Source organism: Pagrus major, chromosome 21, assembly GCF_040436345.1.
Source record: "Pagrus major chromosome 21, Pma_NU_1.0".
Taxonomy (NCBI): domain Eukaryota; kingdom Metazoa; phylum Chordata; class Actinopteri; order Spariformes; family Sparidae; genus Pagrus; species Pagrus major.
In genome coordinates this window covers 10,188,918-10,207,103 of record NC_133235.1, presented here as the reverse complement: position 1 = coordinate 10,207,103, position 18,186 = coordinate 10,188,918, and the positions used below count along the sequence as shown (strand labels likewise).

At 42.3% G+C, this 18,186-nt stretch overlaps 3 protein-coding genes across 4 annotated transcripts; 1 reads left to right on the top strand and 2 right to left on the bottom strand.

Moving 5' to 3' along the window:
- Window positions 1–680: 680 nt before the first annotated feature.
- LOC141017319 (alpha-2-HS-glycoprotein-like) lies at window positions 681–3,292 on the top strand. The gene is made up of 7 exons (XM_073491987.1): window positions 681–972; window positions 1,390–1,500; window positions 1,642–1,723; window positions 1,824–1,978; window positions 2,086–2,181; window positions 2,413–2,484; window positions 2,594–3,292. Exons 1-7 carry the CDS (start codon window positions 775–777, stop codon window positions 3,047–3,049), a joined length of 1,170 nt encoding a protein of 389 aa, XP_073348088.1. The 5' UTR covers window positions 681–774; the 3' UTR covers window positions 3,050–3,292.
- Window positions 3,293–4,218: 926 nt separating this feature from the next.
- LOC141016262 (uncharacterized) lies at window positions 4,219–10,153 on the bottom strand. Its single transcript, XM_073490523.1, has 7 exons — window positions 9,811–10,153; window positions 9,217–9,399; window positions 9,013–9,134; window positions 8,770–8,929; window positions 8,121–8,236; window positions 4,375–8,035; window positions 4,219–4,309 (listed from the first exon to the last, which is right to left on the bottom strand). The coding sequence occupies exons 1-7, from the start codon at window positions 10,082–10,084 to the stop codon at window positions 4,260–4,262; spliced, it is 4,566 nt and encodes a 1,521-aa protein (XP_073346624.1). The 5' UTR covers window positions 10,085–10,153; the 3' UTR covers window positions 4,219–4,259.
- Window positions 10,154–11,704: 1,551 nt separating this feature from the next.
- LOC141016633 (profilin-2-like) lies at window positions 11,705–17,728 on the bottom strand. Of its 2 annotated transcripts, none has more exons than XM_073491112.1 (3): window positions 17,400–17,722; window positions 15,690–15,882; window positions 11,705–13,468 (listed from the first exon to the last, which is right to left on the bottom strand). In XM_073491112.1, the coding sequence occupies exons 1-3, from the start codon at window positions 17,526–17,528 to the stop codon at window positions 13,371–13,373; spliced, it is 420 nt and encodes a 139-aa protein (XP_073347213.1). In that variant the 5' UTR covers window positions 17,529–17,722; the 3' UTR covers window positions 11,705–13,370. The 2 variants fall into 2 exon arrangements, with proteins under 2 accessions (XP_073347213.1, XP_073347214.1); XM_073491113.1 differs by lacking the exon at window positions 11,705–13,468 and adding an exon at window positions 13,475–13,792 and having other exon boundaries at window positions 17,400–17,728.
- Window positions 17,729–18,186: the final 458 nt, after the last annotated feature.

Below are 18,186 nucleotides of genomic sequence, written 5' to 3'. Positions count from 1 at the left end.
AAAACCAGAAACAAAAAGATGAAGACACAAAAGAAGTAAAAGCCGGTATAACATGGGTGTCGTTTGTCAGCACTTTATTGCAGACATCTGTTTGAGGACGAGTAATTATCTCATCAGTGTCTCTGTTTGCATCCGGTCCTGACCTGGAACAACACTAGTGTATTCTGCAGATGGTTCAATAGAGGGCAAATGCTATGTGGGCGAAAGCAAAGACTGTCGCTGTCCCTAAACTGTGTACCCCCTGTTGGCAAATGTCCTCTTTGCTGAAGTGTCATTGAGCAAGTCACTGATTCCCTGCTGGCAGCGTGGCCCTGCAGCTGTAGCTGCACACTCACTCTGACCTCTGTGGGGAGAGACAGCTGCTTACACAATATGTTTGAACATGAAGCTCTTGACACATTTTCATATGATATTTAATTCCAGACACATCCTTGCCAGACGTGGGCAGAACAGCTATGGAATAAAACTCTCAGATAGTGGAGACGTTCCTAGTTGTCTCACCATAAAACGCAGTGAAACATCACTGAATAAAACTAGACGCCGCTCATCCTGAGCCAGACTTTGTCAGCTTACATTTGTTTTGGCAGCAATCCTAAAACAGAGTACGACCCACGTGTGACGCAGGAGTCAGGAGGGATGATTGTGGTGTTTGACTTGGCTCTGTTTTCCTGTTTGAAGTACGAGATATATACACCCCAGGCTGCACGAGCTCTGCCTCTCCACCTTACCCTTATCTGCTCCGTTGCTCTGAAATCTCTTGCATCTCTCGCAGAAATGAATCTCCTGGGCATCGCTGTGGTTCTGGTAGGACTGGTGGGGGTATGGGCTCAGCACAATGTGCTACGACCCATGTGTGACTCTCCTGAGGCAGAGGAGGCTGCTCTGGTGGCTCAGGATTACCTCAACAGCCATCACACCCATGGCTACAAGTACGCACTGAACAGGATCGAGGACATCAAGATCTATACTACGGTAGGTTAGCAGGTGTAGTGTTTGGGTAGTACAGATAGTTATCTCTTTCTTCTCCTGTTTTTCAACTTTGAGGTAGGATCGTTGGATGCAGGACATAACAAATACAACAGGATCACAGAATTTGAAAGATAAAATGATACATTTTGATATGATGATTATGATAACTTTGGGTTTCCAATGTGTCAGCAGCCAAACAGCTGGCGTATGGTGCCTCTGTGAGCAAACATTTGCACAGACAAAAATCAACACTTCAACTATGCTCTATTTTTCAGCGTTCAAACTACATATGCATGTTCATCCAGACAAATGTGACAATGTGGCGATCAATCAACACACTGCAGAATCCTGTCAAGTATTTGTCTGATGCAGAAGATTTGACAAAAATATTAAATAACGTTTCATTTGACCTGTCCACAGGCTGACGGAGGCAGCACATACCTCCTGGAAGTTGACCTGCTGGAGACAAACTGTCATGTGTTGGACCCAACACCTGTTGCCAACTGCACAGTCAGATCCAAAGTATTGACGGTGAGTTTGCAGACCATTAGTACACAGAACTACACAGTGCCCCTTTAAAGGAAATCAACCAAATTTAAGATGATGATCATTTTATAAAATAAAACAATGACAACAGATTGACTGCTGTGCTATTTCTTTGTCTCCAACCAGGCAGTAGAAGGAGACTGTGATGTGGTGCTGAAGAAGGCTGGCGGAGCTCTGACTGTCACAGCATTCAAGTGTAAAACAGAGGGTAAAAGGAACACAGACACCCACATACATTCACAACATGCCATACGAGTGCAACCCAACAGAAAAAAACCCTGTATGTGTCTTTCTTTGATGGCATATAGAGTCAACCGAGGACCTGTGTCTGGGCTGTCCCACCCTCCTTCCCCTAAATGACACCACAGCTCTGGACTTTGTCCATGCATCTCTGGCAACCTTCAACAACATGACTGTGAACGAAACGTACACAATTCTGGAGGTTGGAAGGATGTCAACACAGGTGGGCCTGAGAATAATCTGCTCACTTTAATCTCTCTTTTTTTTTTTTTTAAAGCACCCGCACATTTTTATTTGGATATGACAATACTTCTCAATACCTTGTTTCAGTTTGTATCTGGTGGGCCGATCTATATCGCAGAATATGTTGTAGTTGAGGCTAACTGCACTGATGACACCTGTGTACCCCTGGGCGACGCCATGGCTGTAAGTACACCAAGCATCAGCTCAGCTTTTCACAAGAAAAATACTTTTTCTGTAATCAAACACAGGAGTAGTTCTTCTCTAAACATTTCTGAGTTTGTGTTATTACCTCAATAATATTGTAAATATTAGATTTCTAATTTGAATTTCTTCTCCAAAGCTACATTACACCCCTTTAAAACAGTTCAAAATAAACAAAACTGAGGAAAAGAGCTTGATTCTTTTCTCTACCAGGCACGTGGTATTTGTTCTGCCAGAGGTGTGAATGCTGCTCACACAGTGGACTGCAAGATGTTTTCCACTCTGGTAAAAAACTGTATTAACTACACCAAATCAATTTGATGGCCAAAAATAAGTCATAAACACATTTTAAGATGATTTTTCCTAAGTGTCTGTTGATACATACACTTTTCAGATGCCTATCGTAGATGCCAACAGCACTGCAGCTGCAGCTCCCGCACCGCCACTGGTGGCCCACGTACATACAGGCAGCCTTTCACGCAAGCATGGTCTGAGACACCACAAACTCACTGCCATGCATGATCCTCACCTAAGCGGCCTTCTGTCTGCAGAATCACTAGAGTCTGCTGAAGTCGTACCTGCAGTCCCTGCAGTTGTTGTTGATGCTGCTGCAGCTGCTGTGGATGCTGCTGCAGCTGCTGTGGATCCAGCTGTACCAGCTGCTGATCCAGCCGCAGATCCTGCCCCAGCTGCTGTTGATGCGGCCTCAGATGCCTCAGATGCCTCATCCAGTGCCGAAGTCCCTGTTGTCCTGATGAAGAGAGAGGCTCCTGCTGCAGACGCTCCTTTAGTGGTTGACACCCCTATGGTTCTTGTGCCATTGTGCCCAGGAAGGGTCAGATTCTTCTAAGTGTTCAGGTCGCACAGACTCCCTATACTTTCTTCCTTCAGCTACACTGGTGCTAGAGTAAAATGTGACTTTAATTGATAAATGAACATGTCCTCCGATAGGTTGATGTAACACCAATACACTGCCTACAAACAAGGAACAATCCATTATTTAAAATCACCAAATCACAGAAGCATTTAAAAAGACTCTGTAAAATGAAGATAAGTTGTATTTGATACTGCTGAATAAACATCTCAACTCAAAGCTTTTCTGTGTTCTTACTTTTTGGCATCCTTATAATGTATTGAAACACCTACTTCAGTACATTTAACAGCAGCAGTCAATGAAGGATAAAAGTTGCCCAAGGCCTTTGATGGGTTTAATGAGGATTCACTGATAACCTCTGTACAAGTCACTGAATGTACACATGGTAAGCAAGATGCATTCAAATCATTCATGCCAAATCTTTGGTCGATTGCAAAATAAAGCGGTTTGCTGATGGTGTTGACTCATGCCAATGACTTTCCTGCGAACCCATTGACATTTCCACTAATACGAAAACAAAGAATGTTACTCAGATTTTGTTCCTGTAAAACTCCATGTCATGGCAGTTTATCAATTTTATTAAAATAATATTTAGAGCCTTTTAAAATAGTCAGGTAGTTCAGATTATGAATGATTGTATTTAAACAAACTATGGCAGTAACTCATCTAGATGAGTAATACTCAAAGTGTCCAAAAGACGAAATAAACTTTTTTTTTTTTAAATAAATAACTAGACACTTGACAAACTCATACTATGATTATGTGGAACTCTGGGAATGTTGAACTTTGAAAAGAATATATTTTAGAACACAAACATTCTAGTAAGTGCATTTACATGAATGGGTCAATGATCAGGAAGTACCAGTTCATGGTAAAGTCAAATAAGCAAGACACTCAAGTTCATCAAGGGCATTGCACCTTTTGATTCTAAACAGCAGATGTAATGCCAACAAGTACTGAGTCAACTGTCAACTTTGAAACTGAAAAAAAAAAAAAAAAGTGTCCTTGACCATCCATCCACAAAGATAGGGACTTCTCATTCTGCTCATACACCCACTTAGTAAATTTGCTTCCTCGCCCACTCTAAAAACGCAACCCTGAGACAAAGAGATAGTGTATTTTAAAAAAAGAAATCAAACACAAGCTCAGGTAATCTATTGCAATTTTTATTCACAATGAAGAAAACTCATGTCTGCTTCAGATTTCCACCCTCTCCCTGAATGGGTTGGTTCAGTCCTGCAAGAGACACAGGTTAGTCCAGAAGTAAGAAGTTTCTAAAAATCATGAAATTGACAACATACCATTTCCTTGGTTGTCAGCTGCAGAGCTCCATTGTTGAAATAGATGTCCAGGAACATAAGGTGGAATCCTTTGGTTGGGGCCTGAAGGTGGCATGGGTTTCACAAAGAATTTTAATGAATCTGTTTTAGGCTTTGCATGTGCTGCACTGAAGAAAGGGTCCTGAGGCACAGGCAGAAAATGAGGGCCAGCTGAAGAGGTAAGCAATCGCAAAGTTTCTGATTCATCACCAGGCCTGGGCATGTGGTTGACATTACCAGGTAATGGACTGGAATTACCCTTCCCCAGCCATTTGGGGAGTTGGGGTTTTTCCTGTGGAGGCCTAAAGTTTTGAGGATATTGATGTTTGCTACCCTGATTGTTTGCAACATTTGGTGCCAGGAAGTATGTGTCACGACCCAGATATCCAAAAGGTGGTGGCAACTCATTGAAACCGTTAGGCTCCCTACCTGGTGGGCCATGCTGTAGCAGCAGATAATTCTTTGGTCCGGTTTCCGCTTTCCTAGTCTGTTCATGTTTGTTAGAGTCACTGGGTTTCTCATTAGATGGCTGTTGTTCCTTGGCTGTAGGTTTATTTTGCCACATTGCTGTATGTTGCTGTAGATTCTGGCCGATAAAAGACATGACATTAGGTCCAAAGGGATTATTCATGTCCCCAGCTGATAGCTCATCGTTTTGCCACTTTGGTGGCTGTGGGTTATGTGGATTTACTGGTTCATTACCTGGAGTTTTAGAGGGCACATTGTAGTGAGCGGGTGGTTGTCTTTGAGGTAAATTTTGTAGCTCATTTTGTGATCGATACGGGAAAGGAGGGTATAAATTAGGTACAAAATATGGGTACATTTGTTGTTCAGGATTTGAAGGCTTGCTGGGATTACTTCCAGGTACTGCAGCAGGGTTGCCATCTGGTGGCTGGGGATATGGTTGCTTTTCATTTCCAGATGGAAGAGACTGAGGTGCAGAGGTGGAAGCTGTGATAGCTTCATTTGGCTTTTGAGAAAGGGGAGGAGAACTAAAGCCATTGCCATACCCAGAATAAGCCACTGAAGGCAGGAATGGGAGTCCTGTGTAGACTGCAGGTGCATCTTTACTGCCAGGTCCAGCAGGAACAATATGATGGAGATGTTGATGAAAAGCAATTTGTGGACAGCAATTAGAAAATCCAGGAGGGCAAAACTGAGGGCAGAAAACAGGCGGCATGTATGAAGAGCCTTGTGGGACTTCTGGGGGTGTTTCACTACTAGCTGGAGTGGTGACCTGTTGTGGTTCCTGCTTTGAGGTGGCAGGGGGCAATGTTGCAGGCTGGGGCCACTGTGGGAAGTAGTATGGGTTAAAGGGGTGAGGCAGCTGGCCCTGTGGAGGTTTGACAGCTGGAGGGTGTTCACTTTGGACTTGCTCGTCTGTGGGAGCTTTATCACCATTTGATCCAGCACCAGGCAATGGTTGGGGGTAAGGTTTATACACTTGTCCCTGAGACGTTTCAGTTGCTGCAGGCTTTGGAACATCAGTTGGCTTCTCAGCTGGTAAATGTCCAGGCTCCAACTGAGGGTAGGAAGACTGGTATACCTGGGCCTGAGGGGCCTCCGGTTGTGGTGGCTTGGGAGCAGCTGTGGGCTTTGTAGCCGATACAGTGTCAGGCCCTGGCTGGGGGTAGAAAGGGTTTGGATAGAAAGGGTTGGGGTAAAAAGGCTGGTATACCTGGCCCTGAGGGGCTTCAGGTTGTGGTGGCTTGGGAGCAGTTGTGGGCTTAGTTTCTGTTCCAGTTTCTGGGCAATTTTCAGGCTTCGGCTTGGGGTAGAAAGACTGGTATACCTGGCCCTGAGGGGCTTCAGGTTGTGGTGGCTTTGGAGCCGCTGTTGGCTTTGTAGTCGGTACAGTTTCAGGCCCTGGCCGGGGGTAGAAAGGGTTTGGATAGAAAGGGTTGGGGTAAAAAGGCTGGTATACCTGGCCCTGAGGGGCTTCAGGTTGTGGTGGCTTGGGAGCAGTTGTGGGCTTAGTTTCTGTTCCAGTTTCTGGGCCATTTTCAGGCTTCAGTTGAGGGTAGAAAGACTGGTATACCTGGCCCTGAGGGGCTTCAGGTTGTGGTGGCTTGGGAGCAGCTGTGGGCTTTGTAGCCGGTACAGTTTCAGGCCCTGGCCGGGGGTAGAAAGGGTTGGGGTAAAAAGGCTGGTATACCTGGCGCTGAGGGGCTTCAGGTTGTGGTGGCTTGGGAGCTGCTGTTGGCTTTGTAGCCGGTACAGTTTCAGGCCCTGGCTGGGGGTAGAAAGGGTTTGGATAGAAAGGGTTTGGGTAAAAAGGCTGGTATACCTGGCGCTGAGGGGCTTCAGGTTGTGGTGGCTTGGGAACTGCTGTTGGCTTTGTAGCCGGTACAGTTTCAGGCCCTGGCTGGGGGTAGAAAGGGTTTGGATAGAAAGGGTTGGGGTAAAAAGGCTGGTATACCCGGCGCTGAGGGGCTTCAGGGTGTGGTGGCTTGGGAGCAGTTGTGGGCTTAGTTTCTGTTCCAGTTTCTGGGCCATTTTCAGGTTTCCGCTGAGGGTAGAAAGACTGGTATACCTGGCCCTGAGGGGTTTCAGGTTGTGGTGGCTTGGGAGCTGCTGTTGGCTTTGTAGCCGGTACAGTGTCAGGCCCTGGCTGGGGGTAGAAAGGGTTTGGATAGAAAGGGTTGGGGTAAAAAGGCTGGTATACCTGGCCCTGAGGGGCTTCAGGTTGTGGTGGCTTGGGAGCAGTTGTGGGCTTAGTTTCTGTTCCAGTTTCTGGGCCATTTTCAGGCTTCGGCTGAGGGTAGAAAGACTGGTATACCTGGCCCTGAGGGGCTTCAGGTTGTGGTGGCTTGGGTGCAGTTGTGGGCTTTGTAGCCGGTACAGTTTCAGGCCCTGGCTGGGGGTAGAAAGGGTTTGGATAGAAAGGGTTGGGGTAAAAAGGCTGGTATACCTGGCCCTGAGGGGCTTCAGGTTGTGGTGGCTTGGGAGCAGTTGTGGGCTTAGTTTCTGTTCCAGTTTCTGGGCCATTTTCAGGCTTCGGCTGAGGGTAGAAAGACTGGTATACCTGGCCCTGAGGGGCTTCAGGTTGTGGTGGCTTGGGTGCAGTTGTGGGCTTTGTAGCCGGTACAGTTTCAGGCCCTGGCTGGGGGTAGAAAGGGTTTGGATAGAAAGGGTTGGGGTAAAAAGGCTGGTAAACCTGGCCCTGAGGGGCTTCAGGTTGTGGTGGCTTGCGAGCAGTTGTGGGCTTTGTAGCCGGTTCATTTTCCGGTTTTGGCTTAGGGTAGAAAGGCTGGTATACTTGGCCCTGAGGGGCCTCCGGTTGTTGTGGCCTGGGAGCAGCTGGTTCATTACCAGGTTTGGGCTGAGGGTAGAAAGGGTTGGGGTAAAAAGGATGGTACAAAGGGGGCGACAAATTCTCAGGGGCTTCAGGTTTAGATAACTCAGGTTGCAATGGGTTTGCCGGGTAAGGGTGAGAAGGAAAGTAAGGCGACTGAGGTTGACCGATATCTATTGGTACCTGATTCTCTTTAGGTACCCCAGGGTTCTGAGGAAGACCTGGCACCTGGGGAACAGCAGGATATTTCTGAGTAGTTTTTGCACCTTCAGGTTGAGCAGAGGACAGTGATGGACAGGAAATTTTAGTTTGTCTGTCTCCAGCAAGTTCCAGGGTGTACATTCCATCCTGGAATAGAAGGTGTCAATGGGTTACACCACGTTTTAAAAAGGGAACATTTATTTTCATAGAGATGAAGCCATTTGTACAATACCTTTTTCTCAAGGCAAGGTGCATAGTGAACAGAGACAATCACACCTTCAGGATGTACAACCACACTGAATCCACATCTGGCTGAGGCTTTCATCAGTGGCTCCCAGTTACCATTCACTGTTGGTAAAAAGAAAAAAAGATATTGTCAGGCACACGTTCTAAAAAGTCAGACAAATTATTTTCAGGATCCCCTCTTTGAAGTTGGGAAAGCAATTCTGGAGAAAGCTAGTTAATTGTTCAGTCTCAGGGCATCAAATGCCAACAACCTGGGAATGAGACTCAAGCAACTAAACAAAAGCACTGGATTAGATGACCTGGGAATAACAAACTAGCCATCTTTTGGCAATTTTGGTGAGTCTTTTGAAGCAATCTAAAAGCTGTTTTTGATAACTCCATGTACAACTTTGCTAAAATGGGGAACAAACCAATGCCCACAGTGTGCAGTGCTTTCAAGACTTTACATCACTTGATGCGCGCACACACACTACACGAGTGAAGAACCAATTGATGTAGCCCATGTGACTTGTTACACCCTTGTTTGACAGGTAATCACTACAGGGCAGTGCAACATACATGTTATACATTTGTCCATATTATATAAATTTTAAAGACATTAAATAATAATGACAAAATTGAAAAAAACAACTTACAATTTACTTTAATGGCAGAGCCACTCCATTCAGTTTTCACAACCATGCCCTCAGCGTGGCAGGTTACCATTGGAGGACTAGATGAAGACTGCTTACTCAAAGGGCATGACATCTTCACTGGTAACCCCAGCCAACGCAGTGGGAGAACGTAGCTGTCCTCCTGAAACCAGCAAGAAAAATGTTTCAAGTATGCAAGTGCAGACAGTTGAAGTGTCCAGTGCTTTCACAATAAAAGTATCCCACCTCAAGAGCAACAAAGCAGCCATCATAAGGTGCAACCAAGACCAAATCTCTCCGTGTTGACCTTAAGGTGTAACCACAGCTTGAAGGCAACTTGGACAGAGGCAGAGGAGACAAGTGACTTCCTGAGAAATTAAATTCAACAAGAGGAATTTAAAACACATAAGAGCTGTAAATAACTGACTCCATAGAAAAGTGAAAATGTACCTCTGTCAACAAAGAACAGAGATCCTGGGGTAGAAGCAGCATCTTGGACTTGAAGCTTCATGGAGTCTCCAGTACATTCAACCTTGGGTTCCATTTTGAGAAGTCGTTTCAGTGCATCATCCTCTGGCTTTGACTCTGAAGAGCCATCAACCAGTCCTTTGGGTTGTTTGAGCTGCCCCCAATCTTTTTGAGAAGAAAAAAAAAAAAGAAATTATAAATAAGTTGACATTATGATGCCTATGTATTGTGATGCAGTAATATCTACTGAAGTTACCAGCTAGCTCTGGTCCATCCTGGTCTAAAACTCCAGGGCCTTGAGTTCCTAGTTTGAACCGCAAGCTAAATGGCTAACTGAGCTAACTAGCTAAGACAGCTACTGTTAACAGCAGTTACTCAGTTGATATGTAGCCTTATATTTGTTCTCTGTAGGAATATAACAGGTGCACTTTATTTTTATATTGCACTTTTTAATGTCCAAACAATGGTGCATACAGATTCAGTAACAAGCCTAGAGGCCAAACTGAGCTTAAAACAACAACGATTAAAAACACATTTAGAGTGCAGTTTTCAGATACAAATTTCAACTTTACATACCCATGTCTGCTTGGTAGTCTCTATCAACATCCAATGAGTCATTTGTGGCCTTGGTTCCTTTGAGTTTAGCACCTTGCAGAAAGTTTTGCCCAATTAAGAGTCTTCCATGGCGCAGTTCACTTCCTTTAGCCTGACCGTGGCTATGCGTTGAGTTTCTTCTTAATTCATCCAATGCCTTAAGCTTTATCAGTCTTGTGCAATGGCAAGAAGCAACCAATAGAAGTCCTAAACATAATGATAAAATCTTACTGCCCCCACTCGCTCTATACTCCATTGGAACAAAGAGAAGCACTGCACATGTAGCTAGCCTCAGCAGTGTGCCACGAATGCCAAACTCTTCTGTTCTGAGCAGGGAGTATTAAATGCTGAGTGGTGAGGTTTGGTCTAAAGTGGGAATTATCAAACACCTGAACACAGCAGCTATTGCCAATCATGCAATTAAGGGTGTCAATTTGTGGGCTTGAATGCCTCATACTAGGCTGACATGTAGGCTAGGCAGTGGCACTTGAATTATGTTGAATTATGTTATTTAATTTATTATAAGGCTCTTCTTGTTCAACAGTCTTTCCAAGTTTCTTTAGCTTAATTAGCATTGACATGTGCCATACTGTGAACAACCTCAATGGGTAATATGTGGGTTTAAAGCCTTAATAAGCAGCAACCAGCTAACATTGTTCAAATGATAGGTAACTTTAACTTAATCTTAACTTCAAAGTAGAGTGGGCATCCTAGTAGATCCCAATCGTATAAGTGCGACTTTAGGAAAATGATGCACATAACACCTACTACACTGTGCAGCCTTTAGAAAGATGAATTCTTGAGTTTGAGTGTTTCAGTTAGTGAAAACATCGCGTGGATTTAGAGACAAGCAGATACAGAATTTTGATAATCATTCAAGACAGAATAACCTTAAAAGTGCACTATGTAGTTTTGGGGAAGATATTTTAATCAGAAGAGTAAAAACTTAATTGATTGATTTTCATGCCTAAACAAGTTAAATAAAACTCTTTGTTTTCACGACTGAATAAACAAACTGACCTTATAGGGCAACACAATACTTTCTGGCTTTAAACAGTGTTCTGAGGACCTTATTTTCCTCTGAGAACAGCTCGTTTATTCAGCTATAGAGAGAAAAAATATTTCTGAGTTTGTATTATTACCTTGGCTTGTCAGTATTGTAAATATTAAAATTCTAAGTGTGGATTTTTTCTCTACAAAACTACAAAGTGCCCCTTTAATGTTTCATACAGAAGAAAAGTGGAAAACTGGGGTCCCCTTTTTACAGAGTTAAATGGGGTAAAACTGACCACTAGTGAAAGTAGTTCAGTCCTTTGGACTCTTTTCTTTCCATGAACGTAAATAGCTAAGTTTCATTATTAGATATATTATCATATTTGAAAGCAAAATGTTTATTTCTGCTTATTCAGAGCTTTCACCTCTGCTTTAAAACTGTAAAAAGTCCAACAAATTATTGAATTGTCTGAAACTAGCAGGGTAGAGTTAGAGACCAAAGAGTCCCTTTAAAGTAATGAATTTGTCATCATTGACAACCCTTTGAAAATGTGGTTAATTTTCCTCCAGCTTTCTAGAAACAATCAATTTGATAGGCTCGTTATTTATGGTATTCAGTCAACGCTAGAAGCACAAGGAGAGAGAGCCTGAGTTCTTCCCCTGACACTAGAAAATGGTGGCATCTAGTAGATCAAGAATGAACAATCTTTGTGTGGTGCTTTTCTGTTTGAGTATGCATGTGCATTAGAACATCCACGCTGAAGTCAGCATATATAAAATAAGTTTCAAAAGGATACCTGAATTAAAACCAAAACCCTTGAGTCAGTCAACAGGCATGTTTTTTTTACTCATAAGGCAACAGACAGGAGATACTGGCTTTACCTCTGGTTGGAATAACTTTTATTTGATCTGTCTGTAAACAAGATGTCTCATCAATTCATGGCATTTGAAAAAGCAGATTTTGTGGCAGAATGAATTTCCAACTCAAAGAAAAAAAAGAGACAAAATATCGCAAACTTATTTTTCTGTTATTTAATTCTGTACATATTCCACAAAGTCTGGAGATTACTGATGCCAAAATATCCCTTAGGAAAGTGCCATTAAAAGTTACTTCTTGCCGGGGCAGCAGTTAAAAATCCAACTCGTAGTAGCAACAGATCAGATCGATTTTATGGCACAGAATACACAGTTATTCTCAGAAAATTTTCACAAGACAACTTACAAATGTTCTTATTCCAACCAACACCATTTTCAATATGTTTAGTGTACACAGCATTTTTTTCTTTTAAATATACTTCTAAGTACCGTACTATGACAATTTGTGAATACACCTTTGATGACTAAAGCACAAGGCAAATAATTCCAAGGTGTTGGAGCCCAACAGCCTGGTTGTACAGTCAAAATGCATTCATACTGTAGTAAAATGTCATTGCCGTTTCATTGGTTAATGGATATGGAGTTAGCAACAAATCAGTTAGTGATGAAAAGTTTAAGTAGTGTTGAAGTCTAAGGAAGCAGTTAAATGTTTTACAGTCATTTGAAGTTGTCTCAATGATTTACAGTCAACAGGTGATGCCAACAATCATCAATCAGAATAAGCTGAAGTAATTCTGATAATCCTCTTATATTGACAGTTGGTCCAACGGGGAGGGGGGACATAACCTCACGTAACATGAGTGTAGTGATTTACAGAAAAATTTACAAATAGCAGACTAACAAATGACTGAGCTGTCAGAGGTGGAATGTCCACTGAGACTCCTGGATGTGGTGAAGTGTCATGACGATATCTTGAGACCTCAGCGATGCTGACCGGCCGCACACTACACTCAAACAACAGCCCAACACCACATCATTAACTTTTAAGACCACATTCAGGTACAACAGCAAAAGCATGTGATGGGAGTAAAAGATGTCGATGCTTGAGGGTGGCAAATTGATACACACATACAGCAGGACTTTGTCATTTCTTTAATGGAGGCTTGAAGACTTGGAGACGGGAGGCCGATGAGAAGATGGTTTTGGCTGGAATATTACGCTGGGACAGAGAGCGGATCTGTATGCTAAAGAGTGTATGCATGCAACTTTTAAATGCCCATGCTGATGAAAAAAATAAAACAAAGTCTGGCATCTTTAATAATGCTCACAAAGCATAATAACTATGCAAACTGTCACCACCATTACATGTGTACTTCCCCTTGGAACACTAGCCAGTTGCTAAGTAAATGTTGTACAAGGCGAGTCCAAATTTGTGTCACACTTTTATTACACTTTGCAATCAATTTTTTTTGCACACTTTTGGTTAATAAACATTTCAATGAACATGCCATGAGAAGTACAATGTTAAAGTGGGGAAGGTTTAAAAAAAAAAAAAAGAAGGAAAAAACAAAAAGTAGTGTTGGTGGGGGGGGGTCTGAGCAAACAAAAGGCTGTGTATAAAAGTAGACTGGGGAGGAAGTAACATTGTATTCCATCTAATCCTGGAAGTAGTGTCAACACAATGCGGTGAGTGGGAGTGGGCTGCTAAGTTGATGGATGGGTGGAGAGGTTGCTTAATATCCAGACCTCCTCAGGTAATCAGCCATTGCATGTGCTTTCTTGTTAAGATTTCCACCATGGGTCCCCTCCTTTCCCATGATAAAAACCAATGCTGGAGCACACAAGGAAAAAAAGAGAAATGAACAAAATTGAAGAGTCTTCCCCCCCTCTCCCCTGCAGGATGAAGGGGGGAACAAAGGTGACACAGTATCTTACCACTCTTCATTGCTATTAAAAGTTTCCGAGACATTTGACTGCTTGCAGGAGAAATCTTAACAGCAATATTTCTTTTCTCTTCTTTTTGTCCCTCAAATTTTATCTACGTGAGCTTGAAAACATTAAAACCCTGAATCCCTCAAGTATTTTGCCATTGAGTAAGCCTTCTTATTCAATCCGCCTCCATGGACCCCTTCTTTGCCCATTACAAGAACCAAAACTGGAAGAGAAGAGATAGAAAAAAGGGAAAGTTAAGAAAAGTAATTAAAAAAGGTAAAGGAAAGGCATTCCAAGTAAGAAGTAATGTCACCAGAAGTGTGTAGTCCAGGGATATTCAACCGTGTGTTATACAGGGCCAACAACCTGCAGGGTTTCTTTGTTAACCATAGACTGCAACAGGTGATTTAAATTAAATTGTCACAATGTGACATCATTATGTTTTACTATCTCACAATGTGACACTGATGACCACCAAATGATGAACATTAAGTCTTCAGAAATTCCAATTTATTACTCACTAGTGTTTCTTTTATAGGGAATTGCCAATGACTGAACAAGCAAGCAATTTGTGGGCCACACACAGCCTTCTTCATCATCCTTAACACATGGTTGAATATCACCACTGAAGCCACTTTATTTTATAATACAGCAATTATAATCTGCAGGAAGATCAGTGCACTTGATTGGTCAGGACAGCTCCTGCTGACCTCTGCTTTTAACAGCAAACCAGATGGAAAACACTAATGAGCTAGTGGAAATTGCAAAGAATACAGTCGCTGTTCAAGGTACAAAACAGGCTCAGTCTGCTAAATCAAGACAACTGTTTAGATACATGCTGGGGACTAATTAAGGTGTACCCCATCTTTCATACAGGTACTATATGCAGCATTTCACTGCACCTGTCAGTGCAAATTTAATATGAAACACTTAATTTGTGCTGTTTTCACTACACTTTAAGTGCGACATGCAAAGCAAGAGGATGACAGGTGGAAGTTTCTCAACAGAAAAAGGGAGCAGTGTTGGAAAATGAAAGGAAAACAAGAGTTTGGTTTTGATTGGAATCAGTGTTTCCCACATAAAAATTTAGCAGCTCACTCAAGTATTTTTTTTCCTTACAGTCTGAAAATTAGACTTACAATGGTATTTTGTTGCCAATTATCAAAAAGTCTTAGATTTCAGACAGCAGACAAATCTTAACCTGTGAGAAACACTGGAGCAATATCAAACATTGAGGACCACAAAGGCAAACAGGCTGGAGTAGGCAAACTCTTGTTTTATATGAAGTTTACAAGTAAAGTCAGACTATTTAAACTGTGTAATATTTTAACCTCACAAGTCTGCATCTAAAAAAAAATGCCTAACAGCATTTAACTGATTAAAAATGTATTAACTGATCAGTGATGGGTACAAAAAACAAAACTTGCTTGTAATGAAACAATAACACAAAATACTGGTATGAGAAATGAATTTAATTAAAAAAAACAAGTCATTTGTCATTTAAAAAAATACAAAAACAGTCTATACAAACTGATGTTACATTTTAGCCATTTAATAGCCTACATATGTCGGTTGGATTAGGTTGGGCTAGTTGTTGAATAGCGACAGACGGGAGCTCCGCAATTAAAATAGAGTCATTATTTTGTGTTATCAATCTAGTTTATCAGTCAAGTAACTTGGTGTTCAATGATTATCCCGTAATTGAGTACTAAAGGTGACCGAATATCAATTTTTAAAAAATTGCTTAAAATTTACATTCCTCCTTCTGAGCACTTCTAAAAAACAGCAAACTGTGGCAGTTAAAGCTGAATTTACTGAAGATTTATTGATTAGTCAAACAGAATATGATTCAGAGATACGGCTGCAAACATTTATCATTATCAATTAATTTGCCAACTTTTTCTCAATCATCTCGTCTATACGATGAAATTAGTCATGCATGACAAACAAAAGCATCAAATAATCACATTTAAGCATATTTTTGGCCAGGACAGATGTTAGAAATGTAATTAAAACAAGCCCCTGATATTAGTCTGCATTCCATAAGTCCAAAAAACTCATGTGTGGTAGCTCTTCTAACAGAGAACATTATGGTATATCAACCCATGATGACAGCTTACCTTTTCCAGCTTTCCCCACAGAGATATTGTATGTAGGTTCCCCTCCTTGGCTCTTTGTCCTGATGTCCATTGTCCAGTCCCCCTCATCATGGAGGCTGTCTCTGAGGACCGAACACTTCTTTGAGCCCAGAGTGAGACCGCTGGTGTAGAAGGTCTCCCTGTCCTTACCAATAAGGACATCAATTTCTTGAGACTGAAAAACACAAAACACCAGGATTGTGGCAGTGTAAGTCACATTAAATGAATATGCTTCTAGTTACATCACTAGCATAAAAAAGGCACAATACTTACTTAGCAGATTCAGATTACTCAGTGTTTATAAGCCAATTGTGACATGTTACCAATCAGATATTGATGGGCGGAACACTAGGTTAGAGGATGCTGCATCAGAGTCAAAGTAGCACACTTTTAGATTAGTTTATTTTATCGGCAACAAGTTTAACTTAAGTTTAACTTTTGAGCCATAAAGAAACAGTGTGCCTCAACTTTTTTGGGGAAATCAATTTCCTTTCTTGTGGACACTTGACTACCCATGATGCATCAGGAGGAACTGCCTTGTGTTACATTACCGTCGGATCCAAGGTGCTTCCGCATTTACTTTATAAGGATCAATTAAGATCGTCAAGTTTTCAACTAGAGCTGAAGATATTAATCATTTGGCAGAAAATTTACTATTCAAATCAAATAGCCCTGGTCATTCATAGAGCAATAGTTCCAGCTTCTCTTTGCCATACACGACAGTAAACTGAATATGTATATCCAGGCATACAAGCAATTTTAATAAACAACATTAAGCTATGTTATACTGCCAATATATCACTCTTTTTAAGTAATTCATTGACAGATTAATTGATCGTTTAAAAGGTAGGTTACTTGCGGCTCTATTAAAAAAAACATGAATAAAATTGAATATAAAACCAACTAAGAATTTCAGCCTGGTATTAAAAAGGTAGGGGCTTTGTGAATACAAGTTGTAAACCTGCAATTTTGGTCGTATTAACTAAGCACAATTTCACATCCCATTCCTGCAGTAAATAGCGGAAGTATAGTGACGTCTATGTAGCGGAGTGGCTCTAGTGCTATCCCTCTCGTTGATTTAAAAAAAAAAAAAAAAAAAACACATTGTCATTCATTCACATTAAAAAAGATTAAAATATGAACATGCAGCTGGACCGTTCGCCTTCTTAATTAGCAAGCTTCATATATGGCTGACCCAGCGTCCGCCACACTTAGCCCTTTTAACCACAGGTAGCCGGTAAAGCAGCAGCTTAACGTTAGCTAATCAAAGCGGCCGTGCACACAAAAGCATGCACGTTTTCTTAAGTCAGACACCCGTCCGCTAGCTGGGTTTAAATTAGCTTTAGCTTAATTTAGCACCGTCTTCAATTTTCGATAAGCGCTCGTTCGCGGTGTACAGGTGCTTCGTGTCTTTGTGGTGCCTGAACGCCACAAATGAGTCGAGTCGTATCTGATCCACACGAGGTCTAATCCCGCAACGTTTCCTGAGCAGGAAATAGCCGAGAAAGGCCACCGATAAACATGCTAGCCCGCTGAGCTAGCACGGTACCGTTAGCTTGCTAGTCATTTAGACCCTGCGAGGTTAACGGTTTCGGCGCTATTCAGTCTTGCGAGCTGTGCGTGGGTGAAACACAACAACAATGTGAAACGGAAACACACCCTCACCCTAATTACCTTCTTTCGACTTCTTACCGTGATATTGTTGAAAGTACCACCGGCATGTGCTGCCCAAACATATTTGGCGTCCGTATACCCAACAATGGCGCTATCCTGACAGCTGCCATCGGCCATCAGGTTCTCCACGTAGCTTTGCCAAGACATGTTCAAGAAATTGATGCTATATAAAAATGCCTACAGCTTTGGAAGTACGGTTGCCAAACAAGAGACGGCCAAATCGGGAGAAACCCTGCAGACGAATCTCGAGTCTCCAATCTAACCCACACTTCGACGTTCACCAACGTCAAGGCTGGGGCAGCAAAGAAAGCCACGGCAGTGAGGCAGCGGCTGGGTGTAGTCCGTATCAGATCACTCCGCACAATGAGCTCCCCGGCGCTTTTATGGCAGCAGGCGGCGGAATAAAGAGGGACTTATCAGCTCAGCCAAGAGTCAACTGTCTGAGGGAATGCTGGGGTACACAGACAGGCAAATGGGGGTTTACTGATTGAATCGTGTGGTTATTCATTCTTTCATTCACTGCATGTATTTTCAGGTTTAGGGACAACGACAAAGACTGTCAGGCATGTCAGTTTGTGTAGCGAGGGATAGCATGCAGGAAGCGACATGCCATGTGGATGAGGAGGATGAGGAGGATGATGGGTTCCAGAATTATCCTCTCACTTTCAAAAAAATCACCACCCAAATGTACCTGTAGGAATCTGGTTGGAAGTTACTCGCCGCCTAATAAGCCATTTCTCCTCCTAAATCTGAATGACTATCTGAGAGATACTAAATGTCACAAAAAAAATGTACATGCAGTCCT

Bases quoted from the DNA above. Each gene is read 5' to 3' on its own strand.
- LOC141017319 (XM_073491987.1), top strand. From the start codon at position 775: ATGAATCTCCTGGGCATCGCTGTGGTTCTGGTAGGACTGGTGGGGGTA. The intron at 1,979-2,085 runs GTGGGCCTGAGA...ACCTTGTTTCAG, and splicing joins TTGGAAGGATGTCAACACAG to TTTGTATCTGGTGGGCCGAT. The intron at 2,485-2,593 runs GTAAAAAACTGT...TACACTTTTCAG, and splicing joins GCAAGATGTTTTCCACTCTG to ATGCCTATCGTAGATGCCAA.
- LOC141016262 (XM_073490523.1), bottom strand. From the start codon at position 10,084: ATGGAGTATAGAGCGAGTGGGGGCAGTAAGATTTTATCATTATGTTTA. The intron at 8,930-9,012 runs GTGGGATACTTT...TGCTGGTTTCAG, and splicing joins GCTGCTTTGTTGCTCTTGAG to GAGGACAGCTACGTTCTCCC. The intron at 8,036-8,120 runs GTATTGTACAAA...CTTCTATTCCAG, and splicing joins CACCTTGCCTTGAGAAAAAG to GATGGAATGTACACCCTGGA.
- LOC141016633 (XM_073491113.1), bottom strand. From the start codon at position 17,528: ATGTCTTGGCAAAGCTACGTGGAGAACCTGATGGCCGATGGCAGCTGT. The intron at 15,883-17,399 runs GTAAGAAGTCGA...TGTGTTTTTCAG, and splicing joins GTACTTTCAACAATATCACG to TCTCAAGAAATTGATGTCCT. The intron at 13,793-15,689 runs GTAAGCTGTCAT...CTTCTCTTCCAG, and splicing joins TGTGGGGAAAGCTGGAAAAG to TTTTGGTTCTTGTAATGGGC.